General features: G+C 40.8%; 1 protein-coding gene across 3 annotated transcripts in view; it reads right to left on the bottom strand.

The window, feature by feature from the left end:
• MDGA1 (MAM domain containing glycosylphosphatidylinositol anchor 1) overlaps positions 1 to 26,270 on the bottom strand; it is a 323,508-nt gene that overhangs the window by 121,484 nt on the left and 175,754 nt on the right. For all 3 annotated transcript variants that reach the window (XM_075863504.1, XM_075863503.1, XM_075863505.1), the window contains exons 2-3: positions 14,074 to 14,213; positions 9,887 to 10,061 (exon numbers count right to left, since the gene is read on the bottom strand). In XM_075863504.1, the coding sequence (XP_075719619.1) occupies positions 9,887 to 10,061; positions 14,074 to 14,213 (315 nt within the window). The remainder of the gene's footprint in view (positions 1 to 9,886; positions 10,062 to 14,073; positions 14,214 to 26,270) is intronic.

The following is a 26,270-nucleotide window of genomic DNA, read 5'->3' as shown; positions in this document are numbered from 1 at the left end:
ATATTCTTGTATACAGGAGCAGTATTATAGTAGTTATATTCTTGTATATAGGAGTAGTATTATAGTAGTTATATTCTTGTATATAGGAGCAGTATTATATTAGTTATATTCTTGTATATAGGGGCAGTATTATAGTAGTTATATTCTTGTATATAGGAGCAGCATTATAGTAGTTATATTCTTGTATATAGGATCAGTATTATAGTAGTTATATTCTTGTATATAGGGGGCAGTATTATAGTAGTTATAGTCTTGTATATAGGAGCAGTATTATCGTAGTTATATTCTTGTATATAGGAGCAGTATTATAGTAGTTATATTCTTGTATATAGGGGGCAGTATTATAGTAGTTATATTCTTGTATATAGGGGGCAGTATTAAAGTAGTTATATTCTTGAATATAGGGGCAGTGTTATAGTAGTTATATTCTTGTATATAGGAGTAGTATTATAGTAGTTATATTCTTGTATATAGGAGCAGTATTATAGTAGTTATATTCTTGTATATAGGGGGAGGTATTATAGTAGTTATATTCTTGTATAAAGGAGCAGCATTATAGTAGTTATATTCTTGTACATAGGGGGCAGTATTATAGTAGTTAAATTCCTGTATATAGGGGGCAGTATTATAGTAGTTATATTCTTGTATATAGGGAGCAGTATTATAGTAGTTATATTCTTGTATATAAGGGCAGTATTATAGTAGTTATATTCTTGTATATAGGAGCAGTATTATAGTAGTTATATTCTTGTATATAGGAGCAGTATTATAGTAGTTATATTCTTGTATATAGGGGGCAGTATTATAGTAGTTATATTCTTGTATATATGGGCAGTATTATAGTAGTTATATTCTTGTATATAGGGGACAGTATTATAGTAGTTATATTCTTGTATATAGGGGGCAGTATTATAGTAGTGATATTCTTGTATATAGGATGCAGTATTATAGTAGTTATAGTCTTGTATATAGGGAGCAGTATTATAGTAGTTATATTCTTTTATATAGGGGCAGTATTATAGTAGTTATATTCTTGTATATAGGGGGCAGTATTATAGTAGTTATATTCTTGTATATAGGAGCAGTATTATAGTAGTTATATTCTTGTATATAGGGGCAGTATTATAGTAGTTATATTCTTGTATATAGGGGGCAGTATTATAGTAGTTATATTCTTGTATATAGGAGCAGTATTATAGTAGTTATATTCTTGTATATAGGGGCAGTATTATAGTAGTTATATTCTTGTATATAGGGGGCAGTATTATAGTAGTTATTTTCTTGTATATAGAGGGCAGTATTATAGTAGTTATATTCTTGTATATAGGGGCAGTATTATAGTAGTTATATTCTTGTATATAGGACGCAGTATTATAGTAGTTATATTCTTGTATATAGGAGAAGTATTATAGTAGTTATATTCTTGTATATAGGGCCAGTATTATAGTAGTTATATTCCTGTATATAGGAGCAGTATTATAGTAGTTATATTCTTGTATATAGGGGGCAGTATTATAGTAGTTATGTTCTTGTATATAGGGGGCAGTATTATAGTAGTTATATTCGTGTATATAGGGGCAGTATTATAGTCGTTATATTCTTGTATATAGGAGCAGTATTATAGTAGTTATATTATTGTATATAGGGGCAGTATTATAGTAGTTATATTCTTGTATATAGGAGCAGTGTTATAGTAGTTATATTCTTGTATATAGAGGCAGTATTAGAGTAATTATATTCTTGTATATAGGGGGCAGTATTATAGTAGTTATATTCTTGTATATAGGGGGCAGTATTATAGTAGTTATGTTCTTGTATATAGGGGGCAGTATTATAGTAGTTATATTCTTGTATATAGGGGCAGTATTATAGTCGTTATATTCTTGTATATAGGAGCAGTATTATAGTAGTTATATTCTTGTATATAGGGGCAGTATTATAGTAGTTATATTCTTGTATATAGGAGCAGTATTATAGTAGTTATATTCTTGTATGTAGGAGCAGTATTATAGTAGTTATATTCGTGTATATAGGGGGCAGTATTATAGTAATTTTCTTGTATATAGGGAGCAGTATTATAGTAGTTATATTCTTGTATATAGAGGGAAGTATTATAGTAGTTATATTCTTGTATATAGGCACAGTATTATAGTAGTTATATTCTTGTATATAGGAGCAGTATTATAGTAGTTATATTCTTGTATATAGGAGCAGTATTATAGTAGTTATATTCTTGTATATAGGGGCAGTATTATAGTAGTTATATTCTTGTATATAGTGGGCAGTATTATAGTAGTTATATTCTTGTATATAAGGGGCAGTATTATAGTAGTTATATTCTTGTATATAGGAGCAGTATTATAGTAGTTATATTCTTGTATATAGGGGGCAGTATTATAGTAGTTATATTCTTGTATATAGGGTAAGTATTATAGTAGTTATATTCTTGTATATAGGGGCAGTATTATAGTAGTTATATTCTTGTATATATGGGCAGTATTATAGTAGTTATATTCTTGTATATAGGGGGCAGTATTATAGTAGTTATATTTTTGTATATAGGGGAAGTATTATAGTAGTTATATTCTTGTATATAGGGGCAGTATTATAGTAGTTATATTCTTGTATATAGAGGCAGTATTATAGTAGTTATATTCTTGTATATAGGGGGCAGTATTATAGTAGTTATATTCTTGTATATAGGAGCAGTATTATAGTAGTTATATTCTTGTATATAGGGGCAGTATTATAGTAGTTATATTCTTGTATATAGTGGGCAGTATTATAGTAGTTATATTCTTGTATATAAGGGGCAGTATTATAGTAGTTATATTCTTGTATATAGGAGCAGTATTATAGTAGTTATATTCTTGTATATAGGGGGCAGTATTATAGTAGTTATATTCTTGTATATAGGGTAAGTATTATAGTAGTTATATTCTTGTATATAGGGGCAGTATTATAGTAGTTATATTCTTGTATATATGGGCAGTATTATAGTAGTTATATTCTTGTATATAGGGGGCAGTATTATAGTAGTTATATTTTTGTATATAGGGGAAGTATTATAGTAGTTATATTCTTGTATATAGGGGCAGTATTATAGTAGTTATATTCTTGTATATAGAGGCAGTATTATAGTAGTTATATTCTTGTATATAGGGGGCAGTATTATAGTAGTTATATTCTTGTATATAGGAGCAGTATTATAGTAGTTATATTCTTGTATATAGGGGCAGTATTATAGTAGTTATATTCTTGTATATAGTGGGCAGTATTATAGTAGTTATATTCTTGTATATAGGGGGCAGTATTATAGTAGTTATATTCTTGTATATAGGGGCAGTATTAAAGTTGTTATATTCTTGTATATAGGGGAAGTATTATAGTAGTTATATTCTTGTATATAGGGGCAGTATTATAGTAGTTATATTCTTGTATATAGGATGCAGTATTATAGTAGTTATATTCTTGTATATAGGGAGCAGTATAAGGGCATGGCCACACGTGGCGGATTTCCTCCGCAACTGTCCGCATCAATGCCGCACCTAATCCGGGTTGCGGATTACGGCTGTGGATCTGCCCAAAATGTGCAGAAAATTGATGCGGACTAGCTGCTGCGGACTGCGGTAAAAGTGCTTCCCTTCTCCCTATCAGTGCAGGATAGAGAGAAGGGACAGCACTTTCCCTAGTGAAAGTAAACGAATTTCATACTTACCGGCCGTTGTCTTGGTGACGCGTCCCTCTTTCGGCATCCAGCCCGACCTCCCTGGATGACGCGCCAGTCCATGTGACCGCTGCAGCCTGTGCTTGGCCTGTGATTGGCTGCAGCCGTCACTTACACTGAAACGTCATCCTGGGAGGCCGGACTGGAGACAGACGCAGGGAGTTCTCGGTAAGTATGAACTTATATGTTTTTTTACAGATACATGTATATTGGGATCGGTAGTCACTGTCCCGGGTGCAGAAACAGTTACTGCCGATCGCTTAACTCTTTCAGCACCCTGGACAGTGACTATTTACAGACGTCTCCTAGCAACGCTCCCGTCATTACGGGAGCCCCGTTGACTTCCTCAGTCTGGCTGTAGACCTAGAAATACATAGGTCCAGCCAGAATGAAGAAATGTCAAGTTAAAAAAGCAAGACGCATCCGCAGCACACATAACATGTGCATGACAGCTGCGGACTTCATTGCGGAATTTAGAATCTCCATTGAAGTCAATGGAGAAATTCCGCCATGAGTCCGCCACTGCTCCGCAACAGACAGAGCATGCTGCGGACACCAAATTCCGCTCTGCAGCCTATGCTCCGCAGCGGAATTTTACGCATCGTCTAAACGAACACTGCTAAATTAAAGTGGAAGTCAATGGACAAACGGCTCCGCTGCGGATTAACGCTGCGGAGTGTCCGCAGCGGAATTTAAGTGAAATTCCGCCACGTGTGAACCCAGCCTTATAGTAGTTATATTCTTGTATATAGGGGCAGTATTATAGTAGTTATATTCTTGTATATAGGGAGCAATATTATAGTAGTTATATTCTTGTATATAGGAGCAGTATTATAGTAGTTATATTCTTGTATATAGAGGGCAGTATTATAGTAGTTATATTCTTGTATATAGGGGGAAGTATTATTGTAGTTATATTCTTGTATATAGGAGCAGTATTATAGGAGTTATATTCTTGTATATAGGGGGCAGTATTATAGTAGTTATATTCTTGTATATAGGAGCAGTATTATAGTAGTTATATTCTTGTATATAGGGGCAGTATTATAGTAGTTATATTCTTGTATATAGGGGTAGTATTATAGTAGTTATATTCTTGTATATGGGGGCTGTATTATAGTAGTTATATTCTTGTATATAGGGGTAGTATTATAGTAGTTATATTCTTGTATATAGGAGTAGTATTATAGTAGTTATATTCTTGTATATAGGGGCAGTATTATAGTAGTTATATTCTTGTATATAGGGGTAGTATTATAGGAGTTATATTCTTGTATATAGGGGGCAGTATTATAGTAGTTATATTCTTGTATATAGGAGCAGTATTATAGTAGTTATATTCTTGTATATAGGAGTAGTATTATAGTAGTTATATTCTTGTATATAGGAGCAGTATTATAGTAGTTATATTCTTGTATATAGGAGTAGTATTATAGTAGTTATATTCTTGTATATAGGGGGCAGTATTATAGTAGTTATATTCTTGTATATAGGGAGCAGTATTATAGTAGTTATATTCTTGTATATAGGGGGCAGTATTATAGTAGTTATATTCTTGTATATAGAGGGCAGTATTATAGTAGTTATATTCTTGTATATAGGGGCAGTATTATAGTAGTTATATTCTTGTATATAGGAGCAGTATTATACTAGTTATATTCTTGTATATAGGGGCAGTATTATAGTAGTTATATTCTTGTATATAGGGGCAGTATTATAGTAGTTATATTCTTGTATACAGGGGCAGTATTATAGTAGTTATATTATTGTATATAGGAGCAGTATTATAGTAGTTATATTCTTGTATATAGGAGCAGTATTATAGTAGTTATTTTCTTGTATATAGGGGGCAGTATTATAGTAGTTATATTCTTGTATATAGGAGCAGTATTATAGTAGCTATATTCTTGTATATATGAGCAGTATTATAGTAGTTATATTCTTGTATATAGGGGGCAGTATTATAGTAGTTATATTCTTGTATATAGGGGGCAGTATTATAGTAGTTATATTCTTGTATATAGGGGCAGTATTATAGTAGTTATATTCTTGTATATAGGAGCATTATTATAGTAGTTATATTCTTGTATATAGGAGCAGTATTATAGTAGTTATATTCTTGTATATAGGGGCAGTATTATAGTAGTTATATTCTTGTATATAGGAGGCAGTATTATAGTAGTTATATTCTTGTATATAGGGAGCAGTATTATAGTAGTTATAATCTTGTATATAGGAGGCAGTATTATAGTAGTTATATTCTTGTATATAGGAGCAGTATTATCGTAGTTATATTCTTGTATATAGGAGCAGTATTATAGTAGTTATATTCTTGTATATAGGAGCAGTATTATAGTAGTTATATTCTTGTATATAGGGGGCAGTATTATAGTAGTTATATTCTTGTATATAGGAGCAGTATTATAGTAGTTATATTCTTGTATATAGGGGGCAGTATTATAGTAGTTATATTCTTGTATATAGGTGGCAGTATTATAGTAGTTATATTCTTGTATATAGGAGCAGTATTATAGCAGTTTTATTCTTGTATATAGGAGCAGTATTATAGTAGTTATATTCTTGTATATAGGGGGCAGTATTATAGTAGTTATATTCTTGTATATAGGGGGCAGTATTATAGTAGTTATATTCTTGTATATAGGTGGCAGTATTATAGTAGTTATATTCTTGCATATAGGGGCAGTATTATAGTAGTTATATTCTTGTATATAGGAGCAGTATTATAGTAGTTATATTCTTGTATATAGGTGTTAGTATTATGAAATTAGGAACAGAAACCCCTTTATCTGTAGTTTGTGATGTGCGCCGTCTGTAGATGGTTCGTTCCTGATCTAATAGTAAAGGATGTAGGGTAGAGTACAGAATGCTCACTGCAAAAGATTGTTTATTTCCGCCAACAGCTTGTGTATGCAAAAAATGGCGATGTTTTGGCCTCATATATTGGAGCATCTTTTTGGAGGAAACGTTGCTGTTATTCGTATACACAAGCTCTTGTCGTGAATGATCTTTTGCACTGATAATGATGTCGTCTACGCTACATTTTAGAGTATAAGAGATTGACCAGGTATTTTCCCATAATGTTCTTATTTGTAAATCCTCCTCCTCTTCTTTATTTTTCCACTTTGTAACACTTGATGCTAAACCAAATACATCTGAATCCTGATTACTTGTGTGGCCGCCCTGCTGAGCCCATGAGATGACTATGGAGAGTGGCTGTTACTTAGATCTTCCCGGGCTCGCGATGATCTGCAGGAGTTCTCTGCTGATGGGGACGACACTTATCTTTAGGCAAAAATAAAAAAAATCTGACTGTTTAAAAGAAATGAAATTGAAATAAGACACTGGCGTCCCGGAGAGATCTAATCAAATCAATTTGTGTATGATAACGAGATTCTGGAATTTCCCGGCGACACTCCTCCTGGAGATTGTCGCTACAGTCAGCTGGAAGTCCAGGATATGTCATACTGGAGAAAGAAATTGGAACAGATAGGTGGAGAGTGAGCCAGGAGTGAAGCGGAGCACATGGAGCAGAGCCGGAGCAGCGACAGGAGGCTGCTCCACTATTCCAGAACCTGCACATTATCCAGGAAGACAGATGGTGTCAGCTCCAGATACGTCGCGGCTCTTCAGTCGTCTTCTGTTCCACGTCTCATCTAAACACGGTGTCACTGAGCCATGAGATCACACAGCGCCATAAAGAAGCTAGACAGCTGGCAAGATGGCAGGAAGACCTCTGGGCACCCATCACCCTGTGGCTTGAGTGACTGATGTTCTTACCAAAACGAACTCATCTTCCGTAAGATATCGACACGGCCCCGAAATGGCTCACTTTGTGGATCTTCACGTCCCAATAAAAAGTTGCAAACCCCTGAACTAGATACAATATGTTACAATGATCCCATAGGAATTCCAGGACTGAATGTTCCCGCTAAATTTAACTCAACACTTTTGTACAAATGTTTTGTTTCCTTTTAACTTGGAAGTGGCTTAAAGTGAAACCTCCGTCTTTTAGGTGTAAAATTCTGTGCTGATTAATTCTTGGTATTTTGATATTTGGATACCGAAGTCCAAGTCCCCAGCCTAGACGTAGGGGCAGATTTACTAAGAGTATCGTTTTAGTCTAAAGTCCGCAGGAGTAATATGCGACTAATTTATTAAGTCTCATCTTATGCTGTCAGCACCAGAAAGGGAAATCTACACCAGATGCGAATTGGCAAAGATCTGAAAACACTGGGTCACAACCCATATGGCTGCCATTACAGCTCCCATTGGGGTTATAACCCAACTCTAACAGTATACTTTATGAAAATTGAATGTATGGGTGAGAGACGTCGGGTACGGGGCTCTCCTAGTGCCTTTGCCCACAGCTCCGTAGCTCTATGGACTTGGTCATCCTCTAGTTTCTCCAGTCCTGCTGGTCAGAGTAGTGATGAGTGATACTTGTGATGTTGGCATGGACCACTATGTACCACGACTATATTATGGAGCTCTTATCGGTGAAGGTGTACTACATAGGAAAAAAACTTGGTTCTTCAAACGGATAGCATGGGAGTTCTTGGGAATAACTGTGTTTTGTGGGGCAGATTTATATCCTAGACGTAGATCTTCTTTCATACCTTTACAGATGGATCTAAGTTCCTTATCTTCTTGGGACATGGACTCTCGGACCTGAAGTTAGTCCTCATAATCCCAATGTTGTTCATCATTTCAGGGGCCATTACAATAACAGATAACTATGGGGGACCATATCAAAACTAAGAATGGGGCCCTGTCTGACCACCATTAGCTGTAGGTTGACCAGCACATGGTCTATGGTCTTCTCTTCGCTTTAGCATCTTGTTTTGACTTTATCTGCCATTTTCTTCCATTCTCCACGGTGACACTTCTCCTTCCCGCTCCTGTTCTCTTCTCCACCATCGTCCAGTTTCCACCCCTTCCTGGAGGCATCTTTAACATTAGACGCATGGCTCCGGAGCTGTTGGCCCCACATCTGCTTTGCCAGCTTCACTACTATAGACGGGAATTATGGAGACCAGCTAGATTTCCCTTGTCTATGTGTAAATTGACTTTCTCAGCTTCCAGGCGCCATAGCAGCTGTTGCCCTCATCTCTAGTACTTACCCCTATTGACTTTTATCTCAGAGACTCAACAATGGTCATTTTAAAATTAAGATTAAGCACCAACAATCTACAGTAGCAATGAACTTTCTATAGTTGGATCCATGTTCCTCACCCTCCCAGTTCCATAGAATAATGGTAGGAGATCAGCCTCTACAAGTACCATGCTAACCACACGAAGGTCATTGACAGGAGCTTCTGTTTACCAAGTCCATGTGTAGAGTAGATGTTAGTATGACAAGGCTGTAGGCCACACCATTCACCCCATAGTTCTTAATGTGATTTATTAAAGCAGAAACTGGTGGTAAATGCTTTAATATTGAACACATCAGGACTCAACATCAGGAGGAGCTGGTACCAGACTGAGGGCGAAGATACCAGAGACTCACTATGGAGGCAATGTCCTTGATCGCCAGCATTCAGGTTATTTCTGTTATCTCCTGGGCTACTAACATCTACAGGTAAAGAAATCTGGGAAATTAACTAAAAATATCAGCGCATAAATTAAGCTTATTGGGGAGATACATTGGACATGTCAGGAACCGCTCAGATATCTGGTAAAATGATCAAAGACTGTATTATACCCAAACCGTCCATGATCAAACAAGGTCCAGCTACTGAAACCCCCAGCAATCAGTTCTTGCTGTGGGAGGATGAGACCAGTCATACATTTCACCTGGAGCGCCAATTACGTGGAGACATTCAATGGTGGTTTGCAGACTACAGGCTAAAGCTGAAGAAAAGACATTACCCAATATTTTTAGCTACTTTTGGGGGCAGTATTGGAATAAATTCTAGTCTGGAAAAGTCTCCCAAAAATAATGATAAATACTTGTATAGTGGCTTCTTATAAAAGGACATTGGTGCACAGGCACAGCTCCGATACTGTACTTCTAGGACTGATTACTGTCCCTGTGCTCCACAGTACAAGGTCTTATTATGTTGAGTCCTGGTTGGGTTCAGAGAAGGCCAGACACAATAGAACTGTGGGAATAATCGGGGCTGCCTTTAAATGACTTACACTGTACATCTACTCGAATGGACTTGATGGCCGGGACCCCAACCCCATTCTCGGCTTTACAATAGTATCGACCTCCCTGCATCCTCTGGACCTTCTCAATGCGTAAAGTTTCATTGTAGATGGAGGTCTCCTGGAACTTCTCTGATGCACTGCCTGCAGTTTTCGTCCACCGTACCTGTGAAATAAAGTAAAACCTCTGTTTAAAATTGATTTAAAATGAGTTATTAAATGTAATAAGAGAATATGAAACAAAAAGTGAAGTAACAAAGTGTTTATTCTAATTCAGAGAGCGGATCTGTCATCTTTTTACATCATTCTCCACTCATTAGCCCGAGGTTTTGTTTTTATATATGCCACTAAAAAAAACGTTTGTTTCTCCTTCCAGAACTCTCCAACCACCAATTTTTAACTTTAAGTCACTTCTCTCTTTCCATTTCTGTCCAGGCTTAAGCCCCTCATCTCCTTCCATTAGTCTTAATTCTCTACCTATTTTAGCAACCATCTGTCTCTTTCCATCAGTCTCCAGGTTTCTCCCATGAGTCACACCCTATAAGTGTCCAGTTCCCTTACACACTCTCCATATTACCTGTAAACTTCTGTCTCCTTCCTTCATGCCATCACTATTCACTTATCAGTCCTCTGCCTTCTGTCCATCCATCAGTCTTCAGGCTTCTCCTACTAATAACCATCCACCCATCAGTTTCCAGCATTCTTATTTCCTTCATTCACACCATCACTCTTCACTTATTGGTCCTGTTTTCTTCTGTCCACTCATCAGTCTCCAGGTTTCCCCTATCACTTACCACTCACCCATCAGTCTACAGTCTTCTTTCATCACTAACCACCCATCAGTCTACAGTCTTCTTCCATCACTAACCACCCATCAGTCTCCAGTCTTCTTCCATCACTAACCACCCATCAGTCTCCAGTCTTCTTCCATCACTAACCACCCATTAGTCTCCAGGCTTCTTCCATCACTAACCACACATCAGTCTCCAGGCTTTTCCATCACTAACCACCCATCAGTCTCCAGGCTTTTCCATCACTAACCACCCATCAGTCTCCAGTCTTCTTCCATCACTAACCACCCATTAGTCTCCAGTCTTCTTCCATCACTAACCACCCATCAGTCTCCAGGCTTTTCCATCACTAACCACCCATCAGTCTCCAGTCTTCTTCCATCGCTAACCATCCATCAGTCTCCAGTCTTCTACCATCACTAACCACCCATCAGTCTCCAGGCTTTTCCATCACTAACCACCCATCAGTCTCCAGTCTTCTTCCATCGCTAACCATCCATCAGTCTCCAGTCTTCTACCATCACTAACCACCCATCAGTCTCCAGGCTTTTCCATCACTAACCACCCATCAGTCTCCAGGCTTTATCCATTACTAGCCACCCATCAGTCTCCAGTCTTCTTCCATCACTAACCCATCAGTCTCCAGGCTTTTCCATCCCATCAGTCTCCAGGCTTTTCCATCACTCTCCACCCATCAGTCTCCAGGCTTTTCCATCACTAACCACCCATCAGTCTTCAGGCTTTTCCATCACTAACTACCCATCAGTCTCCAGGATTTTACATCACTAACCACCCATCATTCTCCAGGCTTCTACCATCACTAACCACCCATCAGTCTCCAGTCTTCTTCCATCACTAACCACCCATCATTCTCCAGGCTTCTACCATCACTAACCACCCATCAGTCTCCAGTATTCTTCTGTCACTAACCACCCATCGGTCTCCAGGCTTCTACCATCACTAACCACCCATCAGTCTCCAGGCTTTTCCATTACTAACCACCCATCAGTCTCCAGGCTTTATCCATTACTAGCCACCCATCAGTCTCCAGGCTTTATCCATTACTAGCCACCCATCAGTCTCCATACTATTTTTGCTCTTCAGCTATCATTCTCCAACATCTGTCCTTTCCTATCTACCTAATATTCTGCAGTTTCCATTCATCGCTCCCTACCAATCAGTCTCTTGTCTTCTCCCATCTCTCTTGAGCTACAGTTCTATCAGGTTCAGGTATCACTCTCCTATCAATCTCCTGTCTCCACCAATCTCTTAGTGTTATGCTCATGTCTCCATCACTCTCCACCCATGAGTCTCATATCTCTTTAGATCACTTACTACCCATCAGTCTTTTATGTCTTTTCATCACTCTCCCTCCATGGATTTTTATTTGGGTTTTTGTCAAGCAGAAGAGAATGAACCCATTGGTTTGGTTTTGGAAGAAGATGATTTGCAGAAAATCCATTCGACCACATTATAGAGAACATACAACCGGCAGTCTGCATCCTTCTACCCTACGTTCTCCTTTATGGAGACAGCAATGATAAACCTCATGACACCGCAACCTTGTCCTGTGTGGTGTCTCACAGTAACAATCCTCTGCCTCCAATAATTCTTCAAACTCATGAGCTCTGTGTCTAGAACCCCAGGAAAATAAGATTGTATCATTGTCTTACATGGCAGACAGTATAGACTCAATCACAAAACGTCGGACTCCTGGGATCATAAAATAATACATCAAAAACCTTCCACTCGTATTATAGTGAATGTAAAATCCTTCCTGCTACATAAGTAATAGATCCGAACAAGGGGACAAAAGGACTTATGCTGAAATCTGGGACAATCAATAGACAAGGGAGAATGAAAAGCTTCAACCAACACTCTTCCCTGCAATCAATCTCCCAAAGCTTTCATTATACAAATATATAAGAAGACATTTCCCTAGAAGTAGCTGAACCCGGCATTGTGTCTGCCATTGAAGGCTTTTAGATGTAACCGAGCAGAGGTCCGCATTGTCATCCGGGATACTTAATATACCATCTTGATAGACTCGTCTTAAAGAACTCAATAAAGGATTTACAATGCACTAACAAAGGCATAAAAGGCATTTCTGAAGATGTCGAATATTCACGATCACGTGACAACTGCCAACAAATCAGACGCAACGCTTAGAAGATTGTCTTTATGGCTGTGTCTCCTTGAACTCTCCAGGACAAAGGATATAGGATTATGTGTTCTCATATCACAAAATATAATCATTGCAAAATAAAAACCTAGAGCTGGATTATGACTGTGCTAGATCCAGCCCCAGAGCCGAGACAAGGGCATGGGAAGGTCGGCACATGCCCTACCTACAGTGGTTGGGAGTGGAGGGGGTGCAATCTTCTCGTGGTTACAGTCCCAGTCACTGCTCCCTCTTACTTTGCAGATTTTAGATTTATTAGTCTTGGATGTTTTGACTAAAACAACTATAAAGGGTTTGTAAAACAAAAGCAAAAAAAAAACCCCCCTCAATGTAAGAATACACAGGAGTGTCCATGGTCCGCTAAGATGAAAAATTAACTTTTTTTGCACTGTAAATAGCATTTTTGGCTTCTCTTCTTCCCTTTCAAATAAAACCACAACTTTACAGAAGAGTTATCTGAAGGTTGGATGTTATTCAGGTGCGGATTGTGCTTGAGATTGTGCTGGGATTTCCCTCTGAGAGAGGGTCAGAGAGAGCAGCTTCACTCACAGTCTGGATACTGAGTGCTGCAAATTCCCTTATTTTTGCAAAAAATTAATTCCTGCCTTATGGATAATGATAAGACAATAAGTAGATCAAGCTTCCATATCCAGACGTACATCCATACAGCCAATGTGAGGAGCAATACTATGCAGAAGAAGAAGAAATCCCATACCTACAGACACAACGACCCAGTGCCAGCCCTTCCATGGAGGCAGACCACGTGACTGCTATGGGGCCATGTTGCATGAGGCCCTGTACTGAACTGTTTTTTCTACTTCCCAACACACAGTCTCAGCATTAACCTGCAGCCACCACTAGGGGAGCTCACGCTGTAGAGATTGTTACAGCCATTGAGTTCAATAGTAGCTATAAAAATCCACATGCACTGAGCTCCCCCTAGTGGTGGTGCAGGCAGCAAAAATTATATCATTTACAGTGTAAAGGGAAGCAGAGGATTTGGAGCTCACTGGGTAGATGTATCAATGTGTTTATGGCAGTTTTCTTACAAGAGTACACTAAAAAAAATTGCCATTTGGGCTGAATTCCATATTTATGAAACCCTGTGCCCCATATTCCAAAATGTGCAACTACCACAGAAAAAAGGGACCGGGCTCCGGGCGCACAGAATGAACAAGTTCTTTACATTTTTACCAGCACCCTACCTGCGGCCGTGGGTGCCCACTGATCAGACACTGCAGTACAAGTGTATCGCCCTCTCGGATGGTGTAGACCCGCTCACTCATGTTGTCCTCTTTTACCACACAAGCCTGACCGGCATGAATGATCTGAGCCTGGGCTGGAGCTGCAAACAAAAAACAAGGGGGAGGGGAGTTATTATGTGTTCTAGAAGATTCCCATTGAAAACATCAATAAATTAGAAGAACAATTAAACAGGTTTTCCCACTTATATATGCCACAACTGTCTGATAGTTGGGGGTACCAACACTCTAGAAAACGGAGGTCCCCCGACACCTGCCCTGCCAGGATATACAGGAGCGCGGCGCTCTCCACTCCAGTCTCTGGGGGCTGATCGCTCGACTCCCATGGACTTGTATAGAAGGGGCCACACACATGAGCGACCCCCTCTCCATTTATCCTGTCGCTTGGTTTAGAGAAGGGGCGACGGTCAGGCACACAATGTTAACTACATCACTACAGATAATATCCTTTATTCTGTACAGGAAATCCTTCAGGTCTTCAAATACGGTTATTCCTTTTCCTGGAAAACCCCTTTAATTCTGCATATTTATAGGTTTATAGAGGGATCTAATCTTGTTGGGAGTTATCTGAAATATGACTAATAAAATTTCACTTTGTCATCCGAATAAATTTGGACACAGAGTTGATGGGGAAGTTTTATGGAACAAATGTGAAGAAAGAGACCAGGTCCAATGCCACAGAAGCGATCCGCGGGGTCCAACGCCAGAGAAGTGATCCCCAGTGGTCCTATCACCACAGAAGCGATCCCCGGGGTCCTATGCCACAGAAGCGATCCCCGGTGTCCTATGCCACAGAAGCGATCCCCGGTGTCCTATGCCACAGAAGTGATCCCTATCCCCGGGGTCTTATACCACAGAAGTGATCCCTATACCCAGGGTCCAACACCACAGAAGTGATCCCTATCCCCAGGGTCCTATGCCACAGAAGTGATCCCTATCCCCGGTGTCCTATGCCACAGAAGTGATCCCTATCCCCGGGGTCCAACACCAGAGAAGTTATCCCTATCCCCAGGGTCCAACGCCACAGAAGTGATCCCCATACCCGGGGGTTCTATGCCACAGAAGTTATCCCTATCCCCAGGGTCCTACACCACAGAAACGATCCCTTCCCCTGTGGTCACATACCACAGAAGTAATCCCTGTCCTCGGGGGTCCTATGCCACAGAAGTGATCCCTATCCCCAGGGGTCACATACCACAGAAGTAATCCCTGTCCTCGGGGTCCTACGCCACAGAAGTGATCCCTATCCCCGGGGTCCAATGCCAGAGAAGTTATCCCTATCCCCAGGGGTCATATACCACAGAAGTAATCCCTGTCCTCGGGGCTCCTATGCCACAGAAGTGATCCCTATCCCCGGGGTCCTATGCCACAGAAGTGATCCCTATCCCTGGGGTCCAATGCCACAGAAGTGATCCCTATCCCCGATGTCCTATGCCACAGAAGTGATCCCTATCCCCGATGTCATATGCCACAGTAGTGTTTCCTATCCCCAGGGTCCTACACCACAGAAGTGATCCCTATCCCCAGGGTCCAATGCCACAGAAGTGATCCCTATCCCCGGGGTCCTATGCCACAGAAGCGATCCCTATCCCCGGGGTATTAGGCACTTTATGGCAGAGAAGGCCAGTATTTAAGATTAAATATCCAGGTGTCATTGATCTCTCAGGAAGAAAGGACATTGCTAAATATAACTCCCCTTCAGCTACCCATCAGACGTTTCCCTCCTGTGGTATAACGCGTTCCTCTGATGTAACGGTAAATGGGCCGCGGATGAGTTTTCGCGCTCTTATTGATCGGCTAATACAATCTTTTTGATGTCATAACAGTTAAATGGTTGTCAGGACTCGGATTTATTTGCGACTCCTTTCCACCTCGTTACATTGAGTCTTTTCTGTATGTTTCTCCGTCGTTTAGTGGGACAATTAGATACAAATGTGAGAACCTTCTCCGAAGCGCCTCATGGTCTGGACAAGATGGGATCCTGCGCTGACGTAAGTCACATGATGATAAATTATTCTTTATTTGAAAATCTACGATGAACATAAACAGAATTACTTTCCCTCTCTGAATATACGGGGCAGATTCACTGTCTAGAACGAAGCTCTGGAGTACGATGCGGCTAATTTATTAGGAGCCCGCGCCTGCTGTCCGTGTGCAATCCGGCACAGATTTCCACTATAATTTAGGCCAATAATGGCCCCGTTTTCTTCCACTAAGCTCCACCCACTTGGGCGTGCACGCATCATAAGCTGCCCAATTTTTTTTTTTTTTGCAAATTGCGACTTTTAAAGCATTTGTGACTTTCCTGAGCCGGAAAACTGCTGTAGAAAGGTAAATAAATTCCCCTCATGAGGTTTTACGTACAGAATTCTCTGCATTATCCCGTTTTTTCTGATAGAGCTTCCACTCTCCGGCATAGAGGGGCAGATTTACTACCGTGCCTGCGCCTAGCGTGTGTCGAAAAATGCACCAAAATTTGTCACATTTTGGCGCATTTAATTTTAAGAACGGATATTTGTGCCTCACTTTTAAAAAGTGTCTAGAAAAAGGGGCATGGCCCAGTAAGGAAGGGGTGTGGCTTAACATGTGCCAAAGTGCGCCAAATGAAAACGCCATAACAGAAACACATAAAATGACAGCGAACGGACCCCCAGAAATGAATTCGTCAAGAACATACAGGAGACCCCGATAAAATGGAGGAATTTCTGTAAGTGTTCATAATACACCACAATTTGTTTGCTTAGTTTTCTTTTGCACACTTTGGTGCATTTTAAGCCACACCCATTTCTCATTTAAGCCACACCCCCTTCCTACACACTTTTGCACATTTTCTAGCAAACATTTGTTCCTAAATTAGTCTGAAATTTAACGCAGCAAAATTTGGCGCATTTTTAGACACATTCTAGCCGGAGACACAGCGGTAAATCTGCCCCAATGTGTTTGCCAAATAGTTGGCTATAACTATGGATGGATCCGAGACAAGACCTTGGATCAAGTGAATGTAACACTAATTGTCTTGTATCTGATATTTAGAGACAATTAATCACTTGAAGACTTTAATGAGCAATTAGTTAGATACAAGGAGATGGCGTGTATGAGATTAGTTCAGTCTTGTTTTCCATCATTTCTTATGTAACTGACTGCGCTTTGCTGCGTGGAGAAGAAAAACTCCGCACCAGCAGTGAACTGTGGGAAATCTACTTGTTAAATAAATGCGGATTTCCTGCAGTTTCACCTCAAATACCGATGTGAGAAATAGAACTTATTTATCTGGGTCCTCCTGATCTACCGGCTGTGTCTATGTCAATCCTATCACAAATGACATCACGCACAGGCTCTGTATGACATCACAATGCTACAGAACTGGAGCAACATTAGCCAGAACTGGGAGGACTAAAATTATGCTGGGAGGTTGCTTAGGAGCATCAGTCCCAGTGCCAAATGCGCTGAAGAACGCAAATAAGCCGTTTTTGGTGTGATTGGATTTTCCCAATTCGAGGTGATGGGTGAAAAGCAAGAAATCTGCAATGGATCGGACGTGTCCTAAAATTTAAGAAGCTATTTTCTTACAATGAAACCAGAGCTGATACCTTCTGGATTTTGCCTTTCACATCCCCAATCTGAGTTTATGCCGACATACAAAATATTATTATCCATACATTTAAAGAGGCTCTGTCACCAGATTTTGCAGCCCCTATCTGCTATTGCATGTGATCGGCGCTGCAATGTAGATTACAGTAACGTTTTTATTTTTAAAAAACGAGCATTTTTGGCCAAGTTATGACCATTTTTGTATTTATGCAAATGAGGCTTGCAAAAGTCCAAGTGGGTGTGTTTAAAGTAAAAGTCCAAGTGGGCGTGTTTAAAGTAAAAGTCCAAGTGGGCGTGTATTATGTGCGTACATCGGGGCGTTTTTTTTTTTTTTTATTTATTTTTATTCAATACAATATAAAATTCCATACAAGTAAGGAATAAAGAAAATACAATTATGCACATTTTTACATTTTCCCCCTACTCCCACCCCCCACCCTCTCAAGACCGATCTTGGTAAAACAAAAAAACAAAAAGAACAAAAATTCTTACCACTCCCCCCAATAGGTTTTGCAGTGTTTGCCTTGATTATAGATTTTCTCATATTTCATTATAATTTTTACATTATTTACCCCAGCGTTACCCTCCGGTGGGGAGCCAGATATCCACTTTCTAACTATTAGTAATTTTGCAATAAATAATAGTTTTATTAATCCACATTTTTTTTCCTTAGAAATTTTTAATTTGGAATCATCTCCCAGCAATACCAGTTGAGGTTGAAACACTATATCTGGATCTATTTTTTCCAAAATGTTTTTAAGAATTCTATCCCAGTAATCAGCAATCTTAATACAATTCCATAACATGTGCAAATAGTGTGCGTCCGCGGCACCACATCTGGGGCGGTCAGAAGCTTTACTAATCGAGAACTTACTCAAAAGGACTGGCGTATAGTAAAGCCTATGTATCAAATTGAACTGAATAAGCTGATGGTTCATGCTTATCGATACTTTACAAATATTTTGAAATATTATGTTCCAATCAAGAACACAATCGTTATTCAATTCCTTCTCCCATTTAATAACACAATTAAATTTTATTTTCCTTGACTTTTTTTCCATCAGGGATTTATACAACCTGGAGAGAGGTTTTTTTTCACATTTGTATTTTCTCAGTTTTTTGTAAAAGTCATCCATATGGTCTTTATTGAGAGGATTGCCATCTTTACATTTATCAAATGTGTGCTTTAATTGGATATAGGAGAATCTTTCCTTCTCCGTCAAGTCAAAATCAACTGATAATTTTTCCCATGTTTTGATTTTTCCTTCTTCCATTATATCTAATACATATCTAATCCCTCTAAGCTTTAACAATGGTAACTCTGGGATAGCCTTACATTCTTCTATATTAAGATTGTGCCATGACGGGGAAAAGGATAAAAAACCATTTCGACCAGTCATATTTCTTAAACTATTCCAGCGTTCATGCAGGAGTTGTGCTGTCAACACGTTTTCCATAACTCCAGATTTTAATTGACCAGATTCTAACACCTCATAAATATCTGAAAAACGGCCTTTAATGTTAGTGATCAACCATTGTAAGAACTCGGCCTGATCCCATTCTTGTATGTATTGTAATTGTGCTGCTAAGTAATATACTCGAATATCTGGAAATGCTGGTCCTCCTTGTTCTCTTGAAGGACATAAGTAGTCTAGCTCAATCCGAACTCTCTTCCTTCCCCAAATCAGGTTATTAAAGATAGTTATGATTTTCTTAAAATATTTATCTTGTATCCACACCGGGGTAACCCCAAAAACACATAAAAGTTTGGGGATTAGAACTGTTTTAATCAAGACAATTTTATCGGCTTTTGATATTGGCAATTCGTTCCATATTCTTATTTTTTTTTCCATTTCGTTTATAAGGGGGAGCAAATTATAATCCAAAAATTCTTTTATATTATCTGAAATTTCTATACCCAAATATCTAAAGCTTTCTCCTGGATATATGATTCGAATTTTTGTTTGTATTACTAAATCGCTTTTATCTAGTGGCATTAATATGGATTTTTCCCAATTGATCTTTAGACCAGAATAGAATCCAAATCTTTGAATAATAGATATAACATAATCCAATTTTTCTTCCGGGTTCGTCAAAAAAAATAAAAGGTCGTCAGCATAGAAGATAATTTTACATCGGGGCGTTTTTACTTCTTTTACTAGCTGGGCGTTCTGACGAGAAGTATCATCCACTTCTCTACACAACGCCCAGCTTCTGGCAGTGCAGACACAGAGCGTGTTCTCGAGAGATCACGCTGTGTCGTCACTTCCTGCCCCAGGTCCTGCATCGTGTCGGCCACATCGGCACCAGAGGCTACAGTTGATTCTGCAGCAGCATCGGCATTTGCAGGTAAGTAGCTACATCGACTTACCTGCAAACGGCGATGCTGCTGCAGAATCATCTGTAGCCTCTGGTGCCGATGTGGCCGACACAATGCAGGACCTGTGAGTGACGTCACAGCGTGATCTCTCGAGAACACGCTGTGTCTGCACTGCCAGAAGCTGGGCGTTGTGAAGAGAAGTGGATGATACTTCTCATCAGAACACCCAGCTAGTAAAAGTAGTAAAAACGCCCCGATGTACGCACATAATACACGCCCAGTTGGACTTTTACTTTAAACACACCCACTTGGACTTTTGCAAGCCTCATTTGCATAAATACAAAAATGGTCATAACTTGGCCAAAAATGCTCGTTTTTTAAAAATAAAAACGTTACTGTAATCTACATTGCAGCGCCTATCTACTGCAATAGCAGATAGGGGTTGCAAAATCTGGTGACAGAGCCTCTTTAAGGACAATCAAATTAGTCCTGCCGAATCGCCAAATTTACCAGTCTATAGAATATAATGGACAAATTGATTGCCAGTGATTTGTCCAATCCTCATGTCGAGAGCATGACTCAATTTACCAAATGATAAACATTGAATCAGGCAGATGTCCAAGATTTACAATATATAGTTATTATTTTGTAGTGGATGACGCCGGAAATGATGCAATTAAGACAGTGGTGGCTCCAGGGTGGCTATGGTTGTGGTTGAGTTCCGGACTCCTGGGGATATGAACACTTATCCCTGTAATGGTGACGGCATACACTTCTGAGAACCTCAGTGCAGCGCAGTCTCCAAAATACTTCCACAGAAGTCTCCTAATCATATCTGAGTACATTTATCTCTAATCCTGTGACCGTACTGGGAACCCTACAGCTCCAGTGCCACAGCTGATGCAGAGATTATGAGCTAATCTTACCCTTGAGGACCAAAAAGTACAACGTCCCTTGATCAATACTAGACAAAAGAACTTTAAAGGAACACTAGCTTCAGAAAGTGACATATTGTAGTTTTCACATTAGCCACTAGATGTCAGTACAAGAGCCAGAAGAATCCCATCTTGTTTTACAGCCTGCTGTGAAATTGAATGTTGAATGCATCATCTCATTATCACTAATAGCTGGGGGGGGGGGGGTAATGAAAAGTGTTCGCCTGACCCTAAATAGGCAAATTTCACACTAGTAATAGCAAATATATGAGTGTAATGGTAAGATGAGACAGCACATGTATAGTGGATAGTAGATATTGTAGGTAGGAGGGACATGAGATCGAGTGCGGATATAATGGAGATGAGCACCAGTAATGGAAACGTCCAGAGATTTACAGCCTGACCAGTAAGACAGAGAAGATTCTGGTATCCATATTCCAGTAACGTAGGAGGAAGTTCCAGAGTGTTCGGTTTATTTAATGACGAGCAAGATAATGATTGGTGGGAAAAAGTATTAAATCCCGCTGATACTGGACCCACAGGCAGCGGGCGATGCAGCAGAGTCGTATTGGGTAACACCATTGTCTATATATTGTGACCATTCACTGAGGGTCCCTGTACCAGTCCTGACCCCCATGCTGCACCCGGCACTTCTGTTGGGCACAGTAATTCAGACCTACTCTATTGATATATTTATAAAATGAATTACAGGCCTTTGAAGTATTATTTAGATATGTAATAACCCCGAGGCAACCAAGTGCCGTCCAACACTTAAAGCCAAGAGTCAGGGAGATTGATGAGGATCCAAGAGAAGGTCCTTCTTCCCTTAACACCCACCCCTCGCCCCTTCCACGGATATGACCAGAATAATAACTAGAAATAATAGTTCTGAGTATGTGACGTAGACAGTAAAGTATAGGAGATTGCATCTGGAAATATATGTTAATAATTCATTAACCTGAAGCCAATTCTGAGCCTGGTGTGAATCTCACAGCTTCCAGTCTGACAGGTGAGCGCTAATGCTCCAGGATGAAGTGTATGAGCCGCGTTATATAGAATAATTATACACAAAGCTTCTTACAACCTGTCCGTAGAACGCACTGTCTGCCATGTACAGCCGGATACATCTGTGGTGGCTGATTCTGTTCTCTAATATGTCAGAGTAGCAGAAAATATGGAAGAAATCCTCCGGCTCACCAATAGCAGGTCTTCAGTACAAGCTGCGCTCGGATACTCGCGACGGCACACGGTAGCAATGGCGAAGAACGTAGGAGAAACAGTGATCCAGCGCCAGATAATTTAAAAGGAAACAAAGTTCCAATTTTATTTCAGGACTTCTTAAAAATTCCAAGTGCAAGGGTGGTTAGCAATAATGGATTGTGCTTACGCGTTTCGGACAGCACTTGTGTCCTTATTCATGGTTTATCAGAGTAGCCCTATGGCCAGGGTGTAGCTGTAGCCTCCAGCCATTATTTAGCCCCAGGTGTATCTTGAGGCTCCCGGGCACCAACGTAGAATGTGTAACGGGGCCCCCAACTATCACACGACATTCATAGTACTGGTCCCTTCGTATGGGGCACATGGACATTTTGGGCGGCCCTCAAGCTCCAGGGCTGATTGCGACCTCCGCACCTCCAATAGTTACACCCCTAGATTTATCTATGAAACTTGCAATGTGGAAACCACTGGATTTATTGTTATAATCCTCTTGCTCATAAAGCGAACAATATCCATAAAAGACAATCCTATGGAAGGGTTATATATGAAATTCTCTCCAGTGCAGGAATGCGACTAGGACTAGATCAGCTGACAATATAATATTCAATATGCTCAATACACCTGAGGAAGGTGGGAGGACCCGAAACATCACAACGTGGTCCGAGGAAGTCCACGCTGCGGGGGGATTGCTTTGACGTGGATTCCGTATGGAAGAACAAACTGCTAAAAGCTGCTAAATATATACAAATGGAATGTATTGCTTTATTCCTTGATTCTCCATATAAAGTCTGAAATTCAGCGAAAGAAAGTGTGTACGTTTATGTCATTTAGAAATTTGCATTGGCGGTAGCGTGGAGCCGCTGTTACGCACGCTGTGATGCAGATCCGCTGGATACTGGAAGCGAGCAACCATTTATACTATTTGGAATATAATATTCAATAACTTTGTAATAGTTCTGCCCACATTTTAAATATTTGACATGTCACTTCAAATAGGTTCCGAGGGAGTCGACTACCCCATCAGTCCCTCCACTGACTGACAACAAGAGAGTAGACTACCCCATCACAGTCCCTCCACTGACTGACAACAACAGAGTAGACTACCCCATCACAGTCCCTCCACTGACTACAACAGAAGAGTAGACTACCCCATCACAGTCCCTCCACTGACTGACAACAACAGAGTAGACTACCCCATCACAGTCCCTCCACTGACTACAACAGAAGAGTAGACTACCCCATCACAGTCCCTCCACTGACTGACAACAACAGAGTAGACTACCCCACCACAGTCCCTCCACTGACTACAACAGAAGAGTAGACTACCCCATCACAGTCCCTCCACTGACTGACAACAACAGAGTAGACTACCCCACCACAGTCCCTCCACTGACTACAACAGAAGAGTAGACTACCCCATCACAGTCCCTCCACTGACTAACAACAAGAGAGTAGACTACCCCATCACAGTCCCTCCACTGACTAACAACAAGAGAGTTGACTACCCCATCACAGTCCCTCCACTGACTACAACAGAAGAGTAGACTACCCCCATCACAGTCCCTCCACTGACTGGCAACAAGAGAGTAGACTAACCCCACCACAGCCCCTCCACTGACTACAACAAGAGAGTAGACTACCCCCATCACAGTCCCTCCACTGACTGACAACAAGAGAGTAGACTACCCCATCACAGTCCCTCCACTGACTGACAACAAGAGAGTTGACTACACCCATCACAGTCCCTCCACTGACTACAACAGAAGAGTAGACTACCCCATCACAGTCCCTCCACTGACTGACAACAAGAGAGTAGACTACCCCATCACATTCCTCCCACTGACTGACTACCCCATCACAGTCCCTCCACTGACTGACAACAAGGGAGTTGACTACCCCATCACAGTCCCTCCACTGACTACAACAGAAGAGTAGACTACCCCATCACAGTCCCTCCACTGACTACAACAGAAGAGTAGACTACCCCATCACAGTTCCTCCACTGACTGGCAACAAGAGAGTAGACTACCCCATCACAGTCCCTCCACTGACTGACAAGAAGAGAGTAGACTACCCCCATCACATTCCTCCCACTGACTGACTACCCCATCACAGTCCCTCCACTGACTGACAACAAGAGAGTTGACTACCCCATCACAGTCCCTCCACTGACTACAACAGAAGAGTAGACTACCCCATCACAGTCCCTCCACTGACTACAACAGAAGAGTAGACTACCCCTTCACAGTCCCTCCACTGACTGGCAACAAGAGAGTAGACTACCCCATCACAGTCCCTCCACTGACTGACTACAACATCACAGTCCCTCCACTGACTGGCAACAAGAGAGTTGACTACACCCATCACAGTCCCTCCACTGACTACAACAGAAGAGTAGACTATCCCATCACAGTCCCTCCACTGACTGACAACAAGAGAGTAGACTACCCCCATCACATTCCTCCCACTGACTTTCTACCCCATCACAGTCCCTCCACTGACTGACAACAAGAGTGTTGACTACCCCATCACAGTCCCTCCACTGACTACAACAGAAGAGTAGACTACCCCATCACAGTCCCTCCACTGACTACAACAGAAGAGTAGACTACCCCATCACAGTCCCTCCACTGACTGACAACAAGGGAGTAGACTACCCCATCACAGTCCCTCTTTTGACTGACAACAGGAGATTAGACTACCCCATCACAGTCCCTCCACTGACTGACAAGACAGCAGAATAACCCATCACAGTCCCTCCACTGACTGACAACAAGGTAGTAGACTACCCAAACACTGTCCCTCCACTGACTGGCAACAAGGGAGTAGACTACACCCATCACAGTCCCTCCACTGACTACAACAGAAGAGTAGACTACCCCCATCACAGTCCCTCCACTGACTGGCAACAAGAGAGTAGACTACCCCATCATATTCCCTCCACTGACTGGCAACAAGAGAGTAGACTACCCCCATCACAGTCCCTACACTGAGCGACGGCAGTAGAGTAGACTACCCCCATTACAGTCCCTCCACTGACTGACACCTGGAGAGTAGACTACCCCATCACAGTCCCTCCACTGACAGATGGAGAGTAAAATACCACCAACGTAGTTTCTCCATTGATTGACGGCAGGAGAGTAGACTACCCCCATCACAGTCTCTCAACTGACAGAAAGCAGAAGATTAGACTACCCCATCACAGTCCCTCCACTAACTAACAGCAGGAGAGTACACTAAACCATCACAGTCCCTCCACTGACTGACAGCTTTGGGAGTAGACCACCTGGCAGTGCCCCCATTAACTGACAGCAGTGAAGCACATCAGCCATATCGCAGTCCCTTCACTGACTGAAAGCTTTAAGAGTAGATCACCCCCATCCTAGTCCCCCACTAACTGGCAGCAGGAAAGTAGACCACCCCCACGCAGTGGCTCCACTGACTGACAGCAGTGAAGTATATCAGACCATACACAGTCCCCCTTAATGACAGTAAAGGAGTAGGTTATACCAACTGCAGTCTCTCCACTGACTTGTAGCAGGGGAGTAGACCACCCCCATCGCAGTCCCTCCACTGACTTGTAGCAGGGGAGTAGACCACCCCCATCGCAGTCCCTCCACTGACTTGTAGCAGGGGAGTAGACCACCCCCATCGCAGTCCCTCCACTGACTGACATGAAACAATGAAAGACTAGTTTATATGCTAATCCTGTCTCTTCACAATGAAAAGAGATGTAATTTTATTGAGTTCAGATTGATTTGCTTAACCCGACATGGATACTATGAGAGCTGGTGCAGCTGATCAAGTGAACTGCACCAGCAGGGGTTCATTTTGATTTGAACCTCCCTCATATAGTCTGTGATTCTAGTTGTATTAAAAGAATCTCACTTTATTTAATGTCAAACAAAACACTAAAAATGCATCTTGATAACAGTTGTCTTTTAAAATCTGTCAAGCAGCTTGTTATATAGCAGATCCCCCCGAAGACTCCGCACAATAACTGTGGATCTTATGGCGAGGCTTGTGGGGAAACTTCACAAGATTATTATGCAAATTGCCTATAATGAAGCTGGCAT

This window comes from Rhinoderma darwinii, chromosome 4 (genome assembly GCF_050947455.1).
Source record: "Rhinoderma darwinii isolate aRhiDar2 chromosome 4, aRhiDar2.hap1, whole genome shotgun sequence".
NCBI classification, from domain to species: domain Eukaryota; kingdom Metazoa; phylum Chordata; class Amphibia; order Anura; family Rhinodermatidae; genus Rhinoderma; species Rhinoderma darwinii.
Note: the sequence above shows the minus strand (reverse complement) of the source record. Positions and strands in the feature narration are given on the sequence as shown.